Source organism: Myiozetetes cayanensis, unplaced genomic scaffold, assembly GCF_022539395.1.
Source record: "Myiozetetes cayanensis isolate MyiCay16 unplaced genomic scaffold, myiCay2020 scf34, whole genome shotgun sequence".
NCBI lineage: Eukaryota > Metazoa > Chordata > Aves > Passeriformes > Tyrannidae > Myiozetetes > Myiozetetes cayanensis.
Window position 1 is genome coordinate 2176633 of NW_026087566.1, and position 15317 is coordinate 2191949.

General features: G+C 66.3%; 2 protein-coding genes across 6 annotated transcripts; one reads left to right on the forward strand and one right to left on the reverse strand.

The window, feature by feature from the left end:
- The first annotated feature begins 252 nt into the window (after nt 1-252).
- Nucleotides 253-7445, forward strand: SLC25A39 (solute carrier family 25 member 39). Of its 4 annotated transcripts, none has more exons than XM_050327721.1 (12): nt 253-356; nt 3444-3552; nt 3636-3695; nt 4293-4337; nt 4958-5067; nt 5192-5259; nt 5383-5507; nt 5679-5852; nt 5958-6067; nt 6207-6288; nt 6382-6462; nt 6541-7445. In XM_050327721.1, the coding sequence occupies exons 2-12, from the start codon at nt 3456-3458 to the stop codon at nt 6657-6659; spliced, it is 1071 nt and encodes a 356-aa protein (XP_050183678.1). In that variant the 5' UTR covers nt 253-356; nt 3444-3455; the 3' UTR covers nt 6660-7445. The 4 variants fall into 4 exon arrangements, with proteins under 4 accessions (XP_050183678.1, XP_050183677.1, XP_050183675.1 ...); XM_050327720.1 differs by lacking the exon at nt 253-356 and adding an exon at nt 1130-1241; XM_050327718.1 differs by lacking the exon at nt 253-356 and adding an exon at nt 1541-2966.
- Nucleotides 7446-8165: 720 nt separating this feature from the next.
- RUNDC3A (RUN domain containing 3A) lies at nt 8166-13846 on the reverse strand. 2 transcript variants are annotated; one of them, XM_050327705.1, is made up of 11 exons: nt 13705-13846; nt 11710-11825; nt 11445-11578; nt 10934-11019; nt 10735-10824; nt 10561-10641; nt 10099-10264; nt 9750-9907; nt 9020-9157; nt 8776-8882; nt 8166-8581 (listed from the first exon to the last, which is right to left on the reverse strand). In XM_050327705.1, the coding sequence occupies exons 1-11, from the start codon at nt 13809-13811 to the stop codon at nt 8439-8441; spliced, it is 1326 nt and encodes a 441-aa protein (XP_050183662.1). In that variant the 5' UTR covers nt 13812-13846; the 3' UTR covers nt 8166-8438. The 2 variants fall into 2 exon arrangements, with proteins under 2 accessions (XP_050183662.1, XP_050183663.1); XM_050327706.1 differs by lacking the exon at nt 8776-8882 and having other exon boundaries at nt 13705-13845.
- Between the last annotated feature and the right edge of the window lie 1471 nt (nt 13847-15317).

Genomic DNA, 15317 nt, shown 5'->3' on the forward strand with positions numbered 1-15317 from the left:
ATTCCAGACCCCAGACCGGGCAGGTCCCAAAGTTAATCCCAACTCTCACAGGCCCAGGTGGAAGTGGCAGAACAAGCTGTCTGCATCCCGCTCCAAGGGCCCAGCAGAGGACAGGGAGCTGCTGGGCACTCCAGTGCCAGTGCTTGGGAACTGAGGGGCTTTGTTCCTGTGCAGGCAGCGGAGCAGCACCAGCCCTGGCACAGCACCGTGCCCATGTCCCAGCCTGCCCCTCCAGCCGGGTGTGCAGCACATCACACTGCCGGCACAGCGAGCGTGCAAACCCCACTGGGCCTGAGTGGGATTGCCCTGAGCCTTCAGCACGGCGAGTGTGCCAGGCACAGCCTTCTGCCAGCACGGTGAGTGTGCCAGGGGTGTCCCTCAGCCAGCACAGCGAGCGTGCAAGGTATGCTCTTCTGCCAGCATGGTGGTGGTGAGTGTGCAAGGTGTGCCCCTGTGTCAGTACAGTGAGTGTGCAGGGCGTGCCCCTCTCTCTCCATCATGGTAAGTGTGCGAGATGTGTCCCTCTCCATCATGGTGAGTGTGCAAGGGGTGTTTCTCTCCAGCTCAGGGAGTGTGCAAGGCACATCCCTCTCTCTTCAGCACTGTGAATGTGCAAGGCATACACCTGGACATCACGGTGAGTGTACAGGGTGTGTGTCTCTCTCTCCAGCACGGTGAGTGTGCAGGGTGTCCCTCTCCAGCTCTGGGAGCGTGCAGGGTGTCCCTCCCCAGCTCAGGGAGTGTGCAGGGTGTCCCTCCTCAGCTCTGGGAGCGTGCAGGGTGTCCCTCCCCAGCTCTGGGAGTGTGCAAGGCACGTCCCCGTCTCTTCAGCGTGGTGAACGCTCCAGGTGTGCGAGGCGTGCCCACCTCCATCACAGTGAGCGTGCCGGGTGCCCCTCTGTCAGTACATCGAGCGCAAGGTGACCCAGGTGACACCCCCTCCCCCCCCAGACCGCTGAGCGTGCAAGGCGCGCCCCTCCGCCCCTGCCCACCACGGCGCGCGTGCAAGGCGCGTGCCCGACGCCCCCCACGCGCGTTCCCGTCCGTCCCCGCCTCTCCCCGGCAGGGGGCGCAGGGGCGCGCGGGGCGCGTGCGCGGCGCGGGCGGGCGGAAGTGCGGCGCGGGGCCGGCGCGCGGCGAAGGGCGCGCGGGGCCCATGGAGCTCCTTAAAGGCGCCGCGGCCGCTCCGCCGCCTCCCGGCCCCGCAGCAGCGACGAGCCCGGCCCGGCTGGAATGAGCAGGTGGGGCGGGACCCCCCGGCACCTCTTCCTCCTCCTCTTCCTCCCGCGGCACCTTCCTCCCACACCCTCGCTGTCCGCTGCCTCAGTTTCCCCCCCCCGGTGTCGGGGGTCGTGCGGCTGTGATGGGGGAGGAGGCGGCCGCGGGGACCCCCGGGCGCCTCTCCCGGCGTGGGAGGGGAAGCACCAGGACTGGGGTGGCTGCAGACCCTGAGAGAGGTGGAGTAGAGCCGGGGGAGGGAGATTCTGTGCTTGGAGGGGGCTGCAAAGCCCGGGGCAGAGGACACAGCCTTGAGGTCGGGGCTCCAAGCTCGGGGGCGTTGTAGACCCCAGGTAGGGGGACAGAGCCCAGGTAAGGGAGATCCCCGGGGCAGTGGGGGCTGCAGGCCCACCCAGGTAGGGGTGCAGACCACAGGTAGGGGGGCTGCCCCTGCCCTGGGGGGCTCCCGGGGGCAGCGATCCAGGCTGGGTCCCTGTGAGCCCTGGGGGATGCTCCAGCGTCATCCCCTGCTCCAGGGGAAACTGGTTTGTCCCCCAGCAGGATGAGCCCCCAGTGCTCTCTGGGCACCCCCAGGGATGGACCTGGGGAACCCTGGAGCAGCCCAGGGCCTGGGAAGCACTGGGGGATCTGCCAGCAGGATTTCCCTTTGGCTCAGGGCTGGAGTGCCCAGCTGGGCTCTTCCAGCTCGGGAAGAGCCCCCTGAGCTCCCCTTGAGACCCCTGTCCCTGGGAGTTTTTTGCATTGATCATCTTAACTTATATTTGTTTCTCCCCCTTTTTGTCCCGATCGTCACTGTGCTGTGCTCAGCCCCAGCAGGGCTCAGCTCCAGGCTGAGCAGGGGGCTCTGGGCTGGGGATTTAGGGGCTTATTTTATCCTGGATGGATAAGGGAGCAGCTCCTAGTTGAGAAGGGAGCCCTGGAGGTGCCTCACTCCCCCGGCACCAACAGAGGGGCTGTGTTGGGGCGTGTCACGTCTAAGTAAGTGAGTTTATCAGGTGCTGCAGGGCTGGGAGCCAGAGATTTCCCTCGGCTTGCGTAAGACTGAGCAGCAGGGCTGGGGCTGGGGGAAGGATCCGGCCCCAGTGCCCTGCCCACGGTTTTGCAATGGCTGTGGGGTCAGTGGGCGAGCGTCACGGCGCCGTCCCCGTGATGGGCACAGATCCCAGACAGCACCCAGGTCCCAGTGGGGCAGTGTATGCCAGGTGGCAGGATAAACCCAGCTCCCCGGAGGGCTGAGTGCTGGGACAGACCCAGCTCTCCCAGTGTGGTGCCAGGATGAATCCAGCTCTCCTGGTGGGGCTGGGTGTGGGGACAGCCCCAGCTCTCCTGGTGGGGTTGGCACGTGTGGGTTCAGGACAGACCTGTCCTGACTCGCAGCCTTGGGCACCTGACAACCCCTGAGCCCGTAACCGAGAGATTTATGACTCCTCTGACCTTGCAAATTGCTGAGTCAGATGGGGAAGGTTTTTTGCTGCATTCCCTGGCTTTAAAAAACCCTGCAGGTTCCCAAAGCTTGGAAGCCCTCCTGCCGTGGCCCCAGCCCTGTCCCAGCACGAGGATCATCCCCAGGCCGTGGCAGGAGGGAGCAGCTGGTGCTGAGCATGCTGAGGGTCAATTCTCTGCGTCCTCCTCCCAGGGAGGGGTGCAGTGTCCCCTGCTTCCTGAAGGCACCACATCAGCTCTGGGGGCTGCAGCCTTGCCAAACCTCAGGGGGAATCAGGCAGAAGGTTTGGGATGCCCAACCTCTTTCTGGGGAGCTTGTTGGAAGCTCATGAGGGGGATCCCCCCTCCCCTGGTGCCCGCCCATGGGTGCACTGGGCTCTGCTGCCTTCGCAGCCGGGGCTGGTCTTTGGACTTTGTTCCTTCCTGTCCTTAATTTTCCAAATGCAGGGAGGGGAGAGTCCTCCCTCCCCAAGGACGTGGAAGGCTGGCCTGGACTGTTCCCACCTCTCCAGCCAGGCTGGGCCTGCTGCCAGCGTGGGGCCAAGGGGGTGTTATCGGGGCTGGGCCAGCCCCAGGAGCCGGTCCCTGTCCCCTCCCGGGGCCACCACGATTATGGGGGGCCCTCTCCTGGCCTGTGCAGCACCGATAGCACGGTGCAGGTGGGACACTGACCTCACACCGCTGGAGTGGGGATGCTGGGGGGGCTCCCAGGGGAGCCAGGGACCCCCCTGGCCTCGAGCATCCCCCGCCACGCCTTGCAGGAGGACGGTGCCATGGCTGAGAAGATGTCACTGAGCCCCGGCGTGGGCATCACGCCGCTGCAGCAGATGCTGGCCTCGGGGACAGGCGCCATCCTCACCTCCCTCTTCGGTGAGCACCACAGGGTGGGTGCCAGGGTGGGGTGGGGGTTTAGCACGGGGTGAGTCACGGCTAAAGGGTGGTTGTTGTTTCAGTGACGCCGCTGGACGTGGTGAAGATCCGGCTGCAGGCCCAGAGGACCCCGTTCTCCAAAGGTAACCCCGCTCAGGGTAGAGTGGGGGGCTCCAGCCAGCCCCCCCAGCCAGCTGGCGAGCAGCCCGTGGGGTGGCTTGGCTGGCAGAGCCAGTGGCAGGGATGTCTCAGCCCCAGAGCATGGGGCCACTGTGAGGTGGCAGGCTACCATGGGCCCCTCATCCTGACGAGCTCAGGGGACCCTGCTGGGGGAGCTGGGCTCATGCTTGGCTCTGTCCTTCCCCCTCCACATGCCTGGTGCTGAGGGGGGTCAGCGCTGTGCCCGGCAGCCCCCAGCCCTCCAGGGAGCAGGGCAGGGGTGCTCACCCTGCTCCAGCTGTCTGCTGTCCCCTCACTGCCTTTGTTCCAGTCTCCACACTGCTCCCCATGGGCTCTGCCCTCCATCTGCCCCCCTCCTGTGGGGACAGTGGGCTGGGCCCAAGGGACTGGTTTGGTGACAGTAGGGGCTGCTTGGGAAGTGGCTGTGGGGGCATCCAGCCCCCTCACCCACGGAGTTCTCCCACTGCCCGTCTCGGAGCTGCAGCGCATGCGTGTGCCCCAGCCCCAGGAGCTGGCACGTCCCGGTGCCGTTCTCAGTGTGTCCCCATTGTGTGTTTCAGCCTTGCCAGCGCAGGCAGTGCCCTGGGGCGCTCAGCCGGCCACATGTGAGTACGCCCGGGGGCTCCGGGCAGCTCCTGCTGCCAGTGGCTTCGCTTTCCCAAACCTTGATCCCAGTTTGCTTTTCCACTGGTGGCAGCTCGGGCTCCTCTGGCTGTAGGGACATCCCTGTGGCCTGGGGGCTGCCATTGTCCCCTGCCCAGGCTGTTCCTGCAGCCCTGCTTTGGGGCTGGCTGTGCCACATCCGTGGGGTCTGCTGGGGGGTCTGTTGTGCAACAGGCCTGGCTGTCTGTGCTCCCCCTCTCTGTACAGTTGCTACATCAAAGTCCCTTTGGATCTCCACTGTCCCTCTGCCTGGCTTGACAGCACAGTGGAGGGCCGTGGTGTCCCCACTGTGCCATGGTAGCAGAGCCAAGGCCAAGCAAGGCATAAACCCCCTCCCTGCCGTGGAGCTGAGTGTCCCTCACCCTGTGGGTCTGGCTGTGATCAGACCTTTGCTGGAGGGTTGTCCCTCTCCTGGCCTTGGCCTGGGCCTGGTCCCACTGGGCTCAAGCACTGAGGGTTTGGCCCCTTCCTGGAAGGAAGGCTTTGGGATCAGATGTGCTGGGTGTGGGGCAGAGGGGAAGAGTCTCCTGTCTAACAGCGCTGCCATTGCTTCCTGCCTCAGGGAAGTGTTTCCTCTACTGCAACGGGCTCATGGACCACCTGTACGTCTGCCAGAATGGCAACGGCTGCACCGCCTGGTACAAGGCCCCCACCCACTTCACCGGCACACTGGTAGGGGCTGTGGGCACAGCAGGGTGGGCAGGGGCCTCCCTGTGCCAGAGGGGTGTTTGCTGGGGAGGTGTTTGCCCGTCTCCTCCCTCCAACTCCTCTCCCTGCTGCTCCACTCTCTCCCCAGGACGCCTTCGTGAAGATCACACGCTACGAGGGCATCAGGTCCCTGTGGAGCGGCTTGCCCCCCACCCTGTGAGTCTGGGGATTCTGGGTGCTAACACCCACCTGGGCACGCAGACATCGGTCCCGAGCCCCCTGCCAGCCCTCAGGGAGCGCATGTGCCCCTCACACCCCTCCTCCTCCTGCTCCTCACAGGGTCATGGCTGTGCCAGCCACCGTCATTTACTTCACCACCTACGACCAGCTCCGGGACTACCTGCACGCCCGGACGGGAAGTCGGGGTCCCCACATCCCCTTGCTGGCCGGGGCCCTCGCCAGGCGTGAGTACCCCTCCCCTCTGGGGGTCTCCCCGTGCCCACCCTGTGGTGCCAGCAGAGCGTGGCAGGTCATGGTGCCCACTTTTGGCACCTGGCTCTCCCAGCACGGCGCCGATGGCTCCAGGACAGCTGCTGGAGCGGGCGGAGCTGATTCCTGGTGTCCCCTCCTTGCAGTGGGTGCCGTGACGGTCATCAGCCCCCTGGAGCTGATCCGCACCAAGATGCAGTCCCGGCAGCTCAGCTACCGCGAGCTGGGCGTCTGCATCCAGTCAGCAGTGGCCCAGGATGGCTGGCTGTCCCTCTGGAGAGGCTGGGGACCCACCGTGCTGCGGGACGTCCCCTTCTCGGGTATGGCTGTGGTGGCACTGGGAGGGGGCAGGGAGCCAGGGCCAGGGGGGTTGGTGTGTCCAGGGTGTCCAGTTGTAGCACTGGTGTCTCCTCTCCCCCCCCCAGCTCTGTACTGGTTTAACTATGAGTTGGTGAGGGCGTGGCTCTGCAGGCAGGCCTGGCTGGAAGAGGCCACGTTCATGGTCAGCTTCACATCTGGGGCCATCTCTGGCACGGTGAGTTTGGGGTGCTGAGGCTCACTCAAGGCGGGGGGAGGGTCCCTGTGGGGAGGGAGGGAGGAGGGGTGGGCTGGGATGGCGCAGATGGCAGAGCTGTCACCCGGTCCAGGCTCACTGCCCGGTGCCAACCCCACAGGTGGCCGCAGTGCTGACGCTGCCCTTCGACGTGGTCAAAACCCAGCGGCAGATCGAGCTGGGAGACAGCGAGCTGCACCCAGGTGAGGGGCCAGGCCTGCGGGCAGGTGCCTGGGGGGCATCTGGGGCTCCCCATGGGCATCCCTAGACCCTCACCCGCTCTCCTCTCCCCACAGTCTCAGCCTCCAAGCCTTCCTCCACCTGGCTGCTCATGCAGCGGATCCGCGCCGAGTCTGGCACCCGGGGGCTGTTTGCAGGTGAGGACGTGCCCCAGCCCTGCTGTGCTGGGGTTCCAGGTGCCCCTGGTGTCACCCCTGACAGCGCTGTCCTTGCAGGCTTCCTGCCCCGTGTCATCAAGGTGGCACCTGCCTGCGCCATCATGATCAGCACCTACGAGTTCGGCAAGACCTTCTTCCAGAAGCTGAACCAGGAGCGGCGGCTGCGGGGGTTGTGAGCAGGACTGGGGCAGGGCTGTGTGTGGCCATGCCCAGGGGACAGTGCCAGCCCTGCTCTGGCTGGGAATCCCGTGCCCAGGGGACAGTGCCAGCCCTGCTCCGACCGGGAGCCCCGGGAGCAGCGATCCACGCTAGGGCTGTGCAGAGCCCAAGTGCCTTCATCCCGCACTCTGCCTCCCCACGCACGGAGCCAGGGCCCCCACTTGCAATCCCAGCCACTCTGGGGGACATCTGTGCCTGCTGCTGTGACACTGGGGGGGACATGGACCCCCAAACACTCATCCCTTGGGGCTGGACTGATGCTGCTGCTGCTGCTACTGGATTTATGGACACTCTGGCAAGGATGGGGTGTCCCAGGAGACTTGGCCTGGCAGGAGATGGAGCTGGGGCTCTGGCGAGGACCAAACCCCAAACCTCGGAGGATTCTCTGCCTGCCTGGGCCCCCCAGCCCTGCTCTGCCTGGGGGTCTGCCCCTCCTCCATCACTCACGCACAGCCTCCCCTTGCCAGCTCTGCATGGGGACACGTCAGGACCCTCTCCCTGCCTCCAGACCTCTCACTGGGGGTGTCCTTGTCCCGTGCCAGACCCTGGGTCGGACAGACCCTGCATGGGGACAGACCTCGCTGCTGCTCCAGGGGGCTGAGGGACACGGTGGCACCCCCTGCCCTGTCCCTTCACTGCAGGGGCCTGCCCCAGCTCTGCGGGCACGGCCCCCACCTTCCCCTGGAATTCATGTGGGGGGAATTCCTCTTATTTTCTTAAATAAAACAAAAATTTGTCTCATAGTGGAAGGGTTTTTCTCCCTGTGTGTGCTGGGGGGGCTGTGAAAGGCTGCCCCAGGGGTGTCAGCCGTGTCCCTGCTGTGGACACGGTACTGTCACCCACTGGGTCCTTGCTGGGCTTTTACTGGGGGTAAGGGACCCCAGGACCACCCTGCTCCCCCCAGCAGCACCTCACTGCTGATGGGGCAGGGGGATACCCCATCCCTGCTGACCTGTGGTGTCCCAAAGGTGCTCTCCCTGCCCAGGGGGGCTGGAGGAGGCTCATTGGACCCTCCCCAGCACCCCTGCCTGGGCCAGGACCTCATGGTGGAGGGCACAAGGGGTCTGTTCCCCCTTCCCAGCAGAGGGGCGTGGGTGACAGGCCAGCTCTGCTTGCTGCGTTTATTGATTTCCTTTTGCTCCAACAAGGCAGATGGGGCCCAAATAAAAACCAAAATCACCCAAAACAACCCAAAACCCAGGGGAGGATGGGGAGGGGAAAGGGGAGTCCTACCCCTGTCGTGGGGATGCTGCAGCAAGGAGGGACAGCTGGTCCCCGGAGTGGGGGACAGGCAGCCCCCCCACAGCAGGGCGGGGCTGGGGAAGGCCAAGTGGGCACTGAGAGCTGAGCAGGACGGACAGCGGGGCTGTGCCCAGACCCTCATCCCTGGAGGAGGCCTGCCCCTGACCCCCCCCCTGCTCCCCAGCAGCTGTCACTCCCACTGTCCCCCCCATAGCACAGTTCATCCCCCCCATCCCCATCTCGCCCGGGTGCCAGTCCTGCATCCCCCATCCCAACGGGTCCATGTCTCCAGCCAGGGTCCAGGCTGGGGGGCGGAGGCGCAGCCGGGGGGTGGGATGTCGAGATGGGGAGGGGGCTGCCCATCCCCAGCCTCCCCGGTGGGTTCGGCGAGTCCCTCGTCGGTCCCGGGGCGGCGAGGGGGGGCCGAGCTCAGTCCTGGGCCGCGATGCTGGGCCGGGCGGCCGGGCCGGGGGGCGGCGAGGGGGCCGGGGGCCTCAGCTGGGGCTGCGGGTCGGGCTGGCTTCCGTGCTGTCGCTCACCAGGCACTCGTTGGACTTGAGGCTGGCCAGGGACTTGCAGCTGGGCAGGGAGGCCAGGGAGCCGCAGAGCCCCAGCATGGAGGGCGTGGGGTCCTTCCCTGCGGGCAGAGCGGGGTGTCATGTGGGGGGCCTCGCACCACAGCCCTGCCACCCCTCTGGGTGTCCCTGCACTGCTGGGACAGCACCCCCGCCACGAGGAGGGGGCTGCTGGGAGGGTTCAGGCACCTGGGTGCGTGTGGGGGGCCACGCTGAGCCCTGGGGGGCACCCTGTGGTGGGTGGGGGGTGTCTTACCCAGGGGCCCCCAGGGCTCGCCTTCGCGCTTGCCCTCGCCCAGGCGCTGGGAGTCGGAGCTGAGGCTGTTCTCGGCCGAGAGCTGGTCGGTGCTCACGAAGCTGTGCCTGCAGAGGGACGACGCTGAGCCCCCCAGGGGGCTGGCACAGCCCTTCTCCCTGTCCCCTGCCTCATCCCCCCTCCCCCGGGGCAGGGCAGGGTGCTGGGCACAGGTCGGGGGGCTCTGCCCCCAGCGCGGTGTTACCTCCTGTAGAGTTTGCTGTCCGAGCCGCTCTCGTTGCCGTTGAGGGTCCCCAGCGAGGGCCACTGGTTGACCAGGGGGGTCACCATCTCCTTGGAGAGCTGGGCCAGCTGCGGGTTCTCGCAGGGGATCAGCCCCGTCCTGTGGCAAAGGCGGGCGCTCAGCACCTGGCACGGCCACCGGTGCCAGGGACCTGCCGGGCGACACGGCCCACGGGATGTGTGGGGCACTGGGGACCCACCGCGTCCCACGGGGCGCACAGGGGACACTGGGGACCCACCGCGTCCCACGGGGCACAGGGGACACTGGGGACCCTCGTGTCCCACAGGCTGTATGGGTATTGGCAACCTGCCACCATCATGTCCCATGGGACATATGGGGTATTGAGGACCCACCACATCCCACAGGGCAGATTGGGCACACAGGGGACCCTCCCTGTCCTATGGGATATATGGGGCACCTGGGCATCAGGGACCTGCCACCCATCACACCCCGTGGGGCAAATGGGATACCAGGGACCCACTGTGCCCCACAGGGAATATAGGGAACCCAGGCCCTGGGAATGCCACAGCCATCACACCCCACAGGGTGTATGGGGTGCCAGGGACCACCCCTCACCCTGCCCCTTGGGATCGATGGGGCCCTGGGGACCACCCGCAGCCCCTGGAGCACCCAGGCTCCAGGGACGCCCCCCACCCCAAGCCCCCTGCAGCAGCAGCAGGTCCCCACTCACAGCTGCTCCTGCAGCTCCAGGATGACGCCCTCCAGCTCCCTCTTCTCCAGCTGGTTCTGCACCATCACCTCCTCCAGCCGCAGCTTCAGCCGCTTGTTCTCCGCCTCCAGGTCCTTCAGCTGCGACTCCCGCAGCCGCACCAGCTCCTCCAGGTACCCCTGCGGGAGGCCACTGTCACCACTGGTGGCCCCGCCGCCACCACAATGTCCCCAGGGCCACTCAGGGTGACAACGAGAGGGCTGGGTCACCGCAGCAGTGGGATGAAGGTCTGCAGACACCACTGGGCTGTGGGAGTGGGGATGCGGTGGGGGGACTGATACCTTGACAGCCCCATCCCAGCTCCCGGTACCTTCTGGGCGTAAACGATGCGGAATTTCTGCTCCATCTTGCGCCACTTGTTGTACCAACTGTCCTCGTCGGTGACCAGGGGCAGGTAGGGGTGTTCAGGTGAGCTGTCCTCGCTCGTGCTGCTCTCCACGCTGCCCCGCTCCTCCTCCTCGCTCAGGTAGTCGTAGCTGGGGGGGTGCAGGGGCTCAGTGGGGGCTGTCACACAGTCAGGGAGCCCACCCCGGCTTCCAGGAGAGAGACAAAACCCACCAAGGGACCCAGAGACCCCAAAAAAACCCACTAAAGGAGTCCCCAACACCTGCAGGTGCAGGTGGGTCCTGCTGCACCCCAAAACACCACTGAGGACCACACAGGCCCCCCCCAAACTGACCAAACAGGGGGAGGAGGGGCCTAAAACCCCCAAAACCCATGAAGGGACCCCAAAAGCCCCCCCAAAACCCCAGAGAGGGCACCAGGCTCTTACCTCTGTGTGAACTTCAGGTAGGGCGTGTAGTCGATGACCACGGGCGTTTTGCCATCCATCACCTCTCCCTTCAGGCAGAAGCTGAGCAGCGGCAGTGGGAGAAGGAGCAGAGGGTCAGGGCACCCCAGGGTGGGTCAGCCAGGCCCTGTGTCCCACCACATCACCCGCCCCTACCTGAAGTCGATGGCGCTGAGCCCGATGAGCATCCCCGTGAGCACCGTGGACTCCTCCCGCAGCATGATGGCCCCGTCGTCGTAAAACCGCCTGAGGGGAAACACGTGGCACCCCAAAACCCACCCTGGCACACGGAGCCCACCTTGGGGCCCAGTGCAGGGGTAGCCATGACTGGGGGGGATCCCCGTGGGCCGCTCACCTGGTGGTCCGTGTGTCCCGCAGGGCCGTGGAGATGTACTCAGACATGCGCTTCTCCATCAGCGCCACGCGGATCCACGCCCGGCCCTGCAAGGCAGCGCCGCAGGCAGCCCTGAGAGGGGGCTGCCATTGGGTGCCCCCCACACACAGCTGCCCCTCACCACAATCCCACCCGCCCCTGGCACTCTGGGAACCGGCAGAGGGGGGTTCCCCACCCAGGAGTGGGTTTTGACCCGTTTCTCCATCCCACGGGGACCCACAGCTCCTGTTGCGCCCCAGTGATCCCCATGGGGTCCTACGGGGGGGCAGAGAGGGGATGGGAATGGCAGTGAGATGAGAATAGGGATGGGATGGGACGGGATGGGATGGGATGGGATGGGATGGGATGGGTATGGGACAGGATGGGATGGGGACAGCAATAGGGATGGGGATGGGAAGGGGATGGGTCCCTGTACCAGGGACAGGGTGTGAATGGAAGCAGGGGAGGGAAGAATAGGAGTTGACCTCCTGACCTTGGCCCTGGAGGTGCTGATGTTCTCCATGTTCTCGATGCTGCTGACGCAGTTGTTGGGCACCTTGCTGCAGGCCAGGCGGATGTAATCCCAAAACCCGCGCTGCCCATCGGAGCTGAACCAGCTGACGGGGCCTGCGGGCACCAAGGGGCTGTGTTGGGGGCTGCTGTGCTGGCAAAGCCCGTGACCACTCCCTGGTGCCACCGTGGGCATCCCCACCCACCACGAGGCACAGGGGTAACCACAGGGACACCCCTCCCGTTACCTTTGAAGCGGTGGCTGAGGATCTGCTCGAGGATGGCGGCGAAGTTGACGAACTCCTCGGAGGAGTCATCGATGGGGTCCGCCGTGTACTTCTCCAGGAGGGTCTTCACCGAGAACCTGGTGGGAATTTGGGTGTCACAGGGTGGGAGGGGACAGACCCACCCCCATCACCCATCACCCACCCGGTGGGGGGTGGGTTTCAGCGCCGGAGCAAAACGCTTTTCCAGCCGTTGGCTCCCGCTCCCGGCAGCGGGAAGAGGGCGGCGGGGCTGGGCTGTGGCTCGCTGACCCCCCGTGTCCCCATGCGTCCCCGGGGACCCCGAGGGGGCGGCCGCCGCTCCCCGCTGAGCAAGTGGCCAGGAAGGGCGAACAAAGGCCCCTTCCTCCCCGGCCGTGCGCGGGCGGTGATGGCTTCCCCTTCCGCCCGGCCGCTCGTGCTCCCAGCACTGCGATGCCGAGGACACGGCGAGCCCGGCAGGACGGGGCAGGTGTTGGCTCGGTGGGGATCCCCCCCGTCTGGTGGGTCACAGCCGACTGGGGATCCCTCTGACGGCGGGTGGAAGGTGCCTCGTCGTGACAGAGGGGTGTGGACCTGCCTCGTGCCGCGGTGAGGAAATTCAGGGGGTCTTGGAGGTGCCCTGTGCCCTGGCGAGGAGCCCTGGAGGTCCCCATGTCACGACAGTGGGGTTTGGAGCTGCCCCTGCGCCATGGTGAGGAAGATCCAGGGGGTCCACATGTCGTGACAGAGGGGTCTGGACCTGCCCTGTGCTATGGGTGAGGAGATCCAGGGGGTCTGGAGGTGCCTTGTGCCGTGGTGGTAACAAACAGGGGGTTCCTGTGTTATGGCAGCAGGGTCTGGAGCTGCCCCTGTGCCAAGGTGAGGAAATCCAGGACGCCTGGAGGTGCCCTGTGCCATGGTGAGGAAACCCAGGGGTCCTCTGTGTCATGACAGAGGGGTCTGGAGCTGCCCCTGTGCCATGGTGAGGAAATCCAGGGGGTCTGGAGGTGCCCTGTGCCATGGTGAGAAGACCCAGGGGCTCCCCCCGTCATGATGGGGGATTTGGAGGTGCCTTTTGCCATGGCAAGGAAATCCAGAGGGTCCCCATGTGCTGACAGGGGTCGGAGGTGCTCTGTGCCTTGGTGGGGAGCACAACACGAGGTCCTGGGGATCCCTGCCAGGCTGCCCTGGCCCTGGTGCCCCTCACACACCCCCAGCCCTAGGCCAGGCTCCAGCACTCCCAGCACCAGCAGCTCCTCCCCGGTGACCGGGGGGCTTCACCCCACTCATGCACCCCTGCAGAGACCACCAGAGCCCCCCTCCCGGTCCCCTCATCCCACCCCTGCCCCCACCTTCCCGGTCCAGCCGGGCGTCTCCATGACAACGCTCATCCTCCATCCTTCATCCCCCATCCCTGCCGCCAGGAGTGGGGCCCTGACGTCACTTCCTGGGCCCCCACCCGCACAGGGGTCCCCAACACAGCCCCCCACCCCGCACCCCGCTGCCACAGCACCCCCTGCACCCTCCACTCGCCCTGCTCCCCCCGCCGCCATCCTCGGCGGCCCCCGACATCCCTGCACCGGCCGCCTCCATGTTGTCGCTGTGTCCCCAATCCCCCATCGCCCACCCCGGAGCTCCTCCAGCCCCCTAATCCCCCCAGTCCCCTCGGAACCCCCCAGCCCCGCAGCCCCGGCCCCACCGCCCGCAGCCCCGCAGCTCCGCGCCCCCATTCCCGCATCTCCATCCTCCTCCTCCCCCTCCCAATCTCACCTGCCCCCCCAAAAAACAAAGCGACTGCAGCAACAACAAACCCCCCAAAGGGGGAAGGGGCGGCTGAGGGAGATGGGGATGAACCCCAACCCTCCTCCCCACCCCTCGCCTCCCCGCCCCCATCTCCTCCATCCCCACCGGCGGTGGTCCCTTCTCCCTCCCCCCGCCGCTCTCCCTTCCTCCCCATTTCGGGGTGCCCCTCCACCCCCTCGCCGCCGCTGCCCCCACCTGCAGACGGTGATGAGGTTTTTCCTCTCCACGGCGATGTTCCTGGAGGAAGCTTTCTTGGAGGAGAGCCCCAGAGCCATGGCAGCCGGCACCCAGCTCGCTTCCATCCAGCGGCCCAGACGCCACGGCCGCGGGCGATGCCCCTTTCCCCCGTCGGGGGACCCCCACACCCCACGGCCGCTGCCCCCGCACCGCGCAGGCTTTGCTCCGCCGGTGCCCACGCCACGGGCCGTGCGCCGCCCCCTCCTTCCAAAGGGATGCTCTCCCCGCCCCCGGCCCCCCAAATCTCTCCCCCGGGGGTGGGGGAGGAGGAAGCATAAAGGGGGGCAGCAGCCCTCCACCTTCCTGCGGGTCGCAGCCCCCCTCCCCGACATGACATGCCAGTGGTGGGGACACCCTGGGGAAAGCCATGGGGAGGGGGCAGCCCCCCTGGAGGCTCTGGGGGGTTCTTTGCACAACCCAGGCTGAGCTCGGCACCCCCTCCCTGCCCTGATCCCCGTTTTGGGGGGTCTGACCCCACCCTGATCCCCATTTTGTGGGGTCTGAGTGTCACCCCTCCCCACGAGGTCTGCGGGGGGTGGGAACGGGGGGTCTTACTGTGCTGAAGGGGGGCCCCAGCGCCCCCATTTGGTGTCGTGCCTCAGTTTCCCCACTGATGTGACAGGGAAATCGGGAAAGGGGGTTGAATTCCACAGGCACCCACAGAGCCCCAGAGCACCCAGATAAATCTGCGGCAGACAGACACCTGCCATGGGGACAAAACCCTCCTCTCTGTGCTCCCAGGGGGGCCTCACCCCCACTTCTGCCCCTGCCGAGGTGACCCCAGCCCTTAACACCCGGCTGGGGGGGCAGGGGGGCACACGGGGGGGGAGGGACCCCCAAAATCCCCATGGCTGTGCAGGGAGGGGAGCCCTTGGCAGCACCCAGATAAGGCCAGGGGCCGTTATCGGGCACCCAGACCCAGCACCACCCTCCACCGCTCTGTGGGTGCCACTGGGTCCCAAAAACGTGGGACTGACCCCCCAACTGGGTGAGCTCCTCAGACCGGGCTGGCACAGGGGGGACAGCGCTGGTGTGACCCCACGGACAGAGGGACCTTGTGGGGGACCCCGTGACTGTCCCCAGGCACTGGGGGGCTGCTGCAGGTCTCTGTGTGTGTGTGCAAGGCTTGCTCCTCCTTGTCCCTGGGATTTGGGTTTGGGATTTGGGGCCAGGACCCCTTTGGAAAGGCTGTGAATATAAAGACACAGGTGTGTGAGTGCACACACACGCGTAGATGTGCACACAGACACACACACAGAGCCCTTCCTATTCCACCCCCTCTCCAGGACACCCCAATGACGCCAATCCCACGGGACAGACGGACACCCTAACGCATCCCCCATCCTCGTGTCCCCCCCCACGCCTCCTCCCGGGGAACCTCCCCAGGAACCCCCTTTTTTTTAATTTTTTTTTTTTTTTAAAGAGAACATCCCAACCCCACGGGAAGGGGGGACAGCCGGGGGGATCCCGGGGATTCCCCGCAGGGAAACCCGGAGGTAAACAAGATACGGGGGGGCAGCGGGAGCAGGGCCGGTGCTGCCGGGGCAGGCAGAGGGACGGGACGGGGGCAG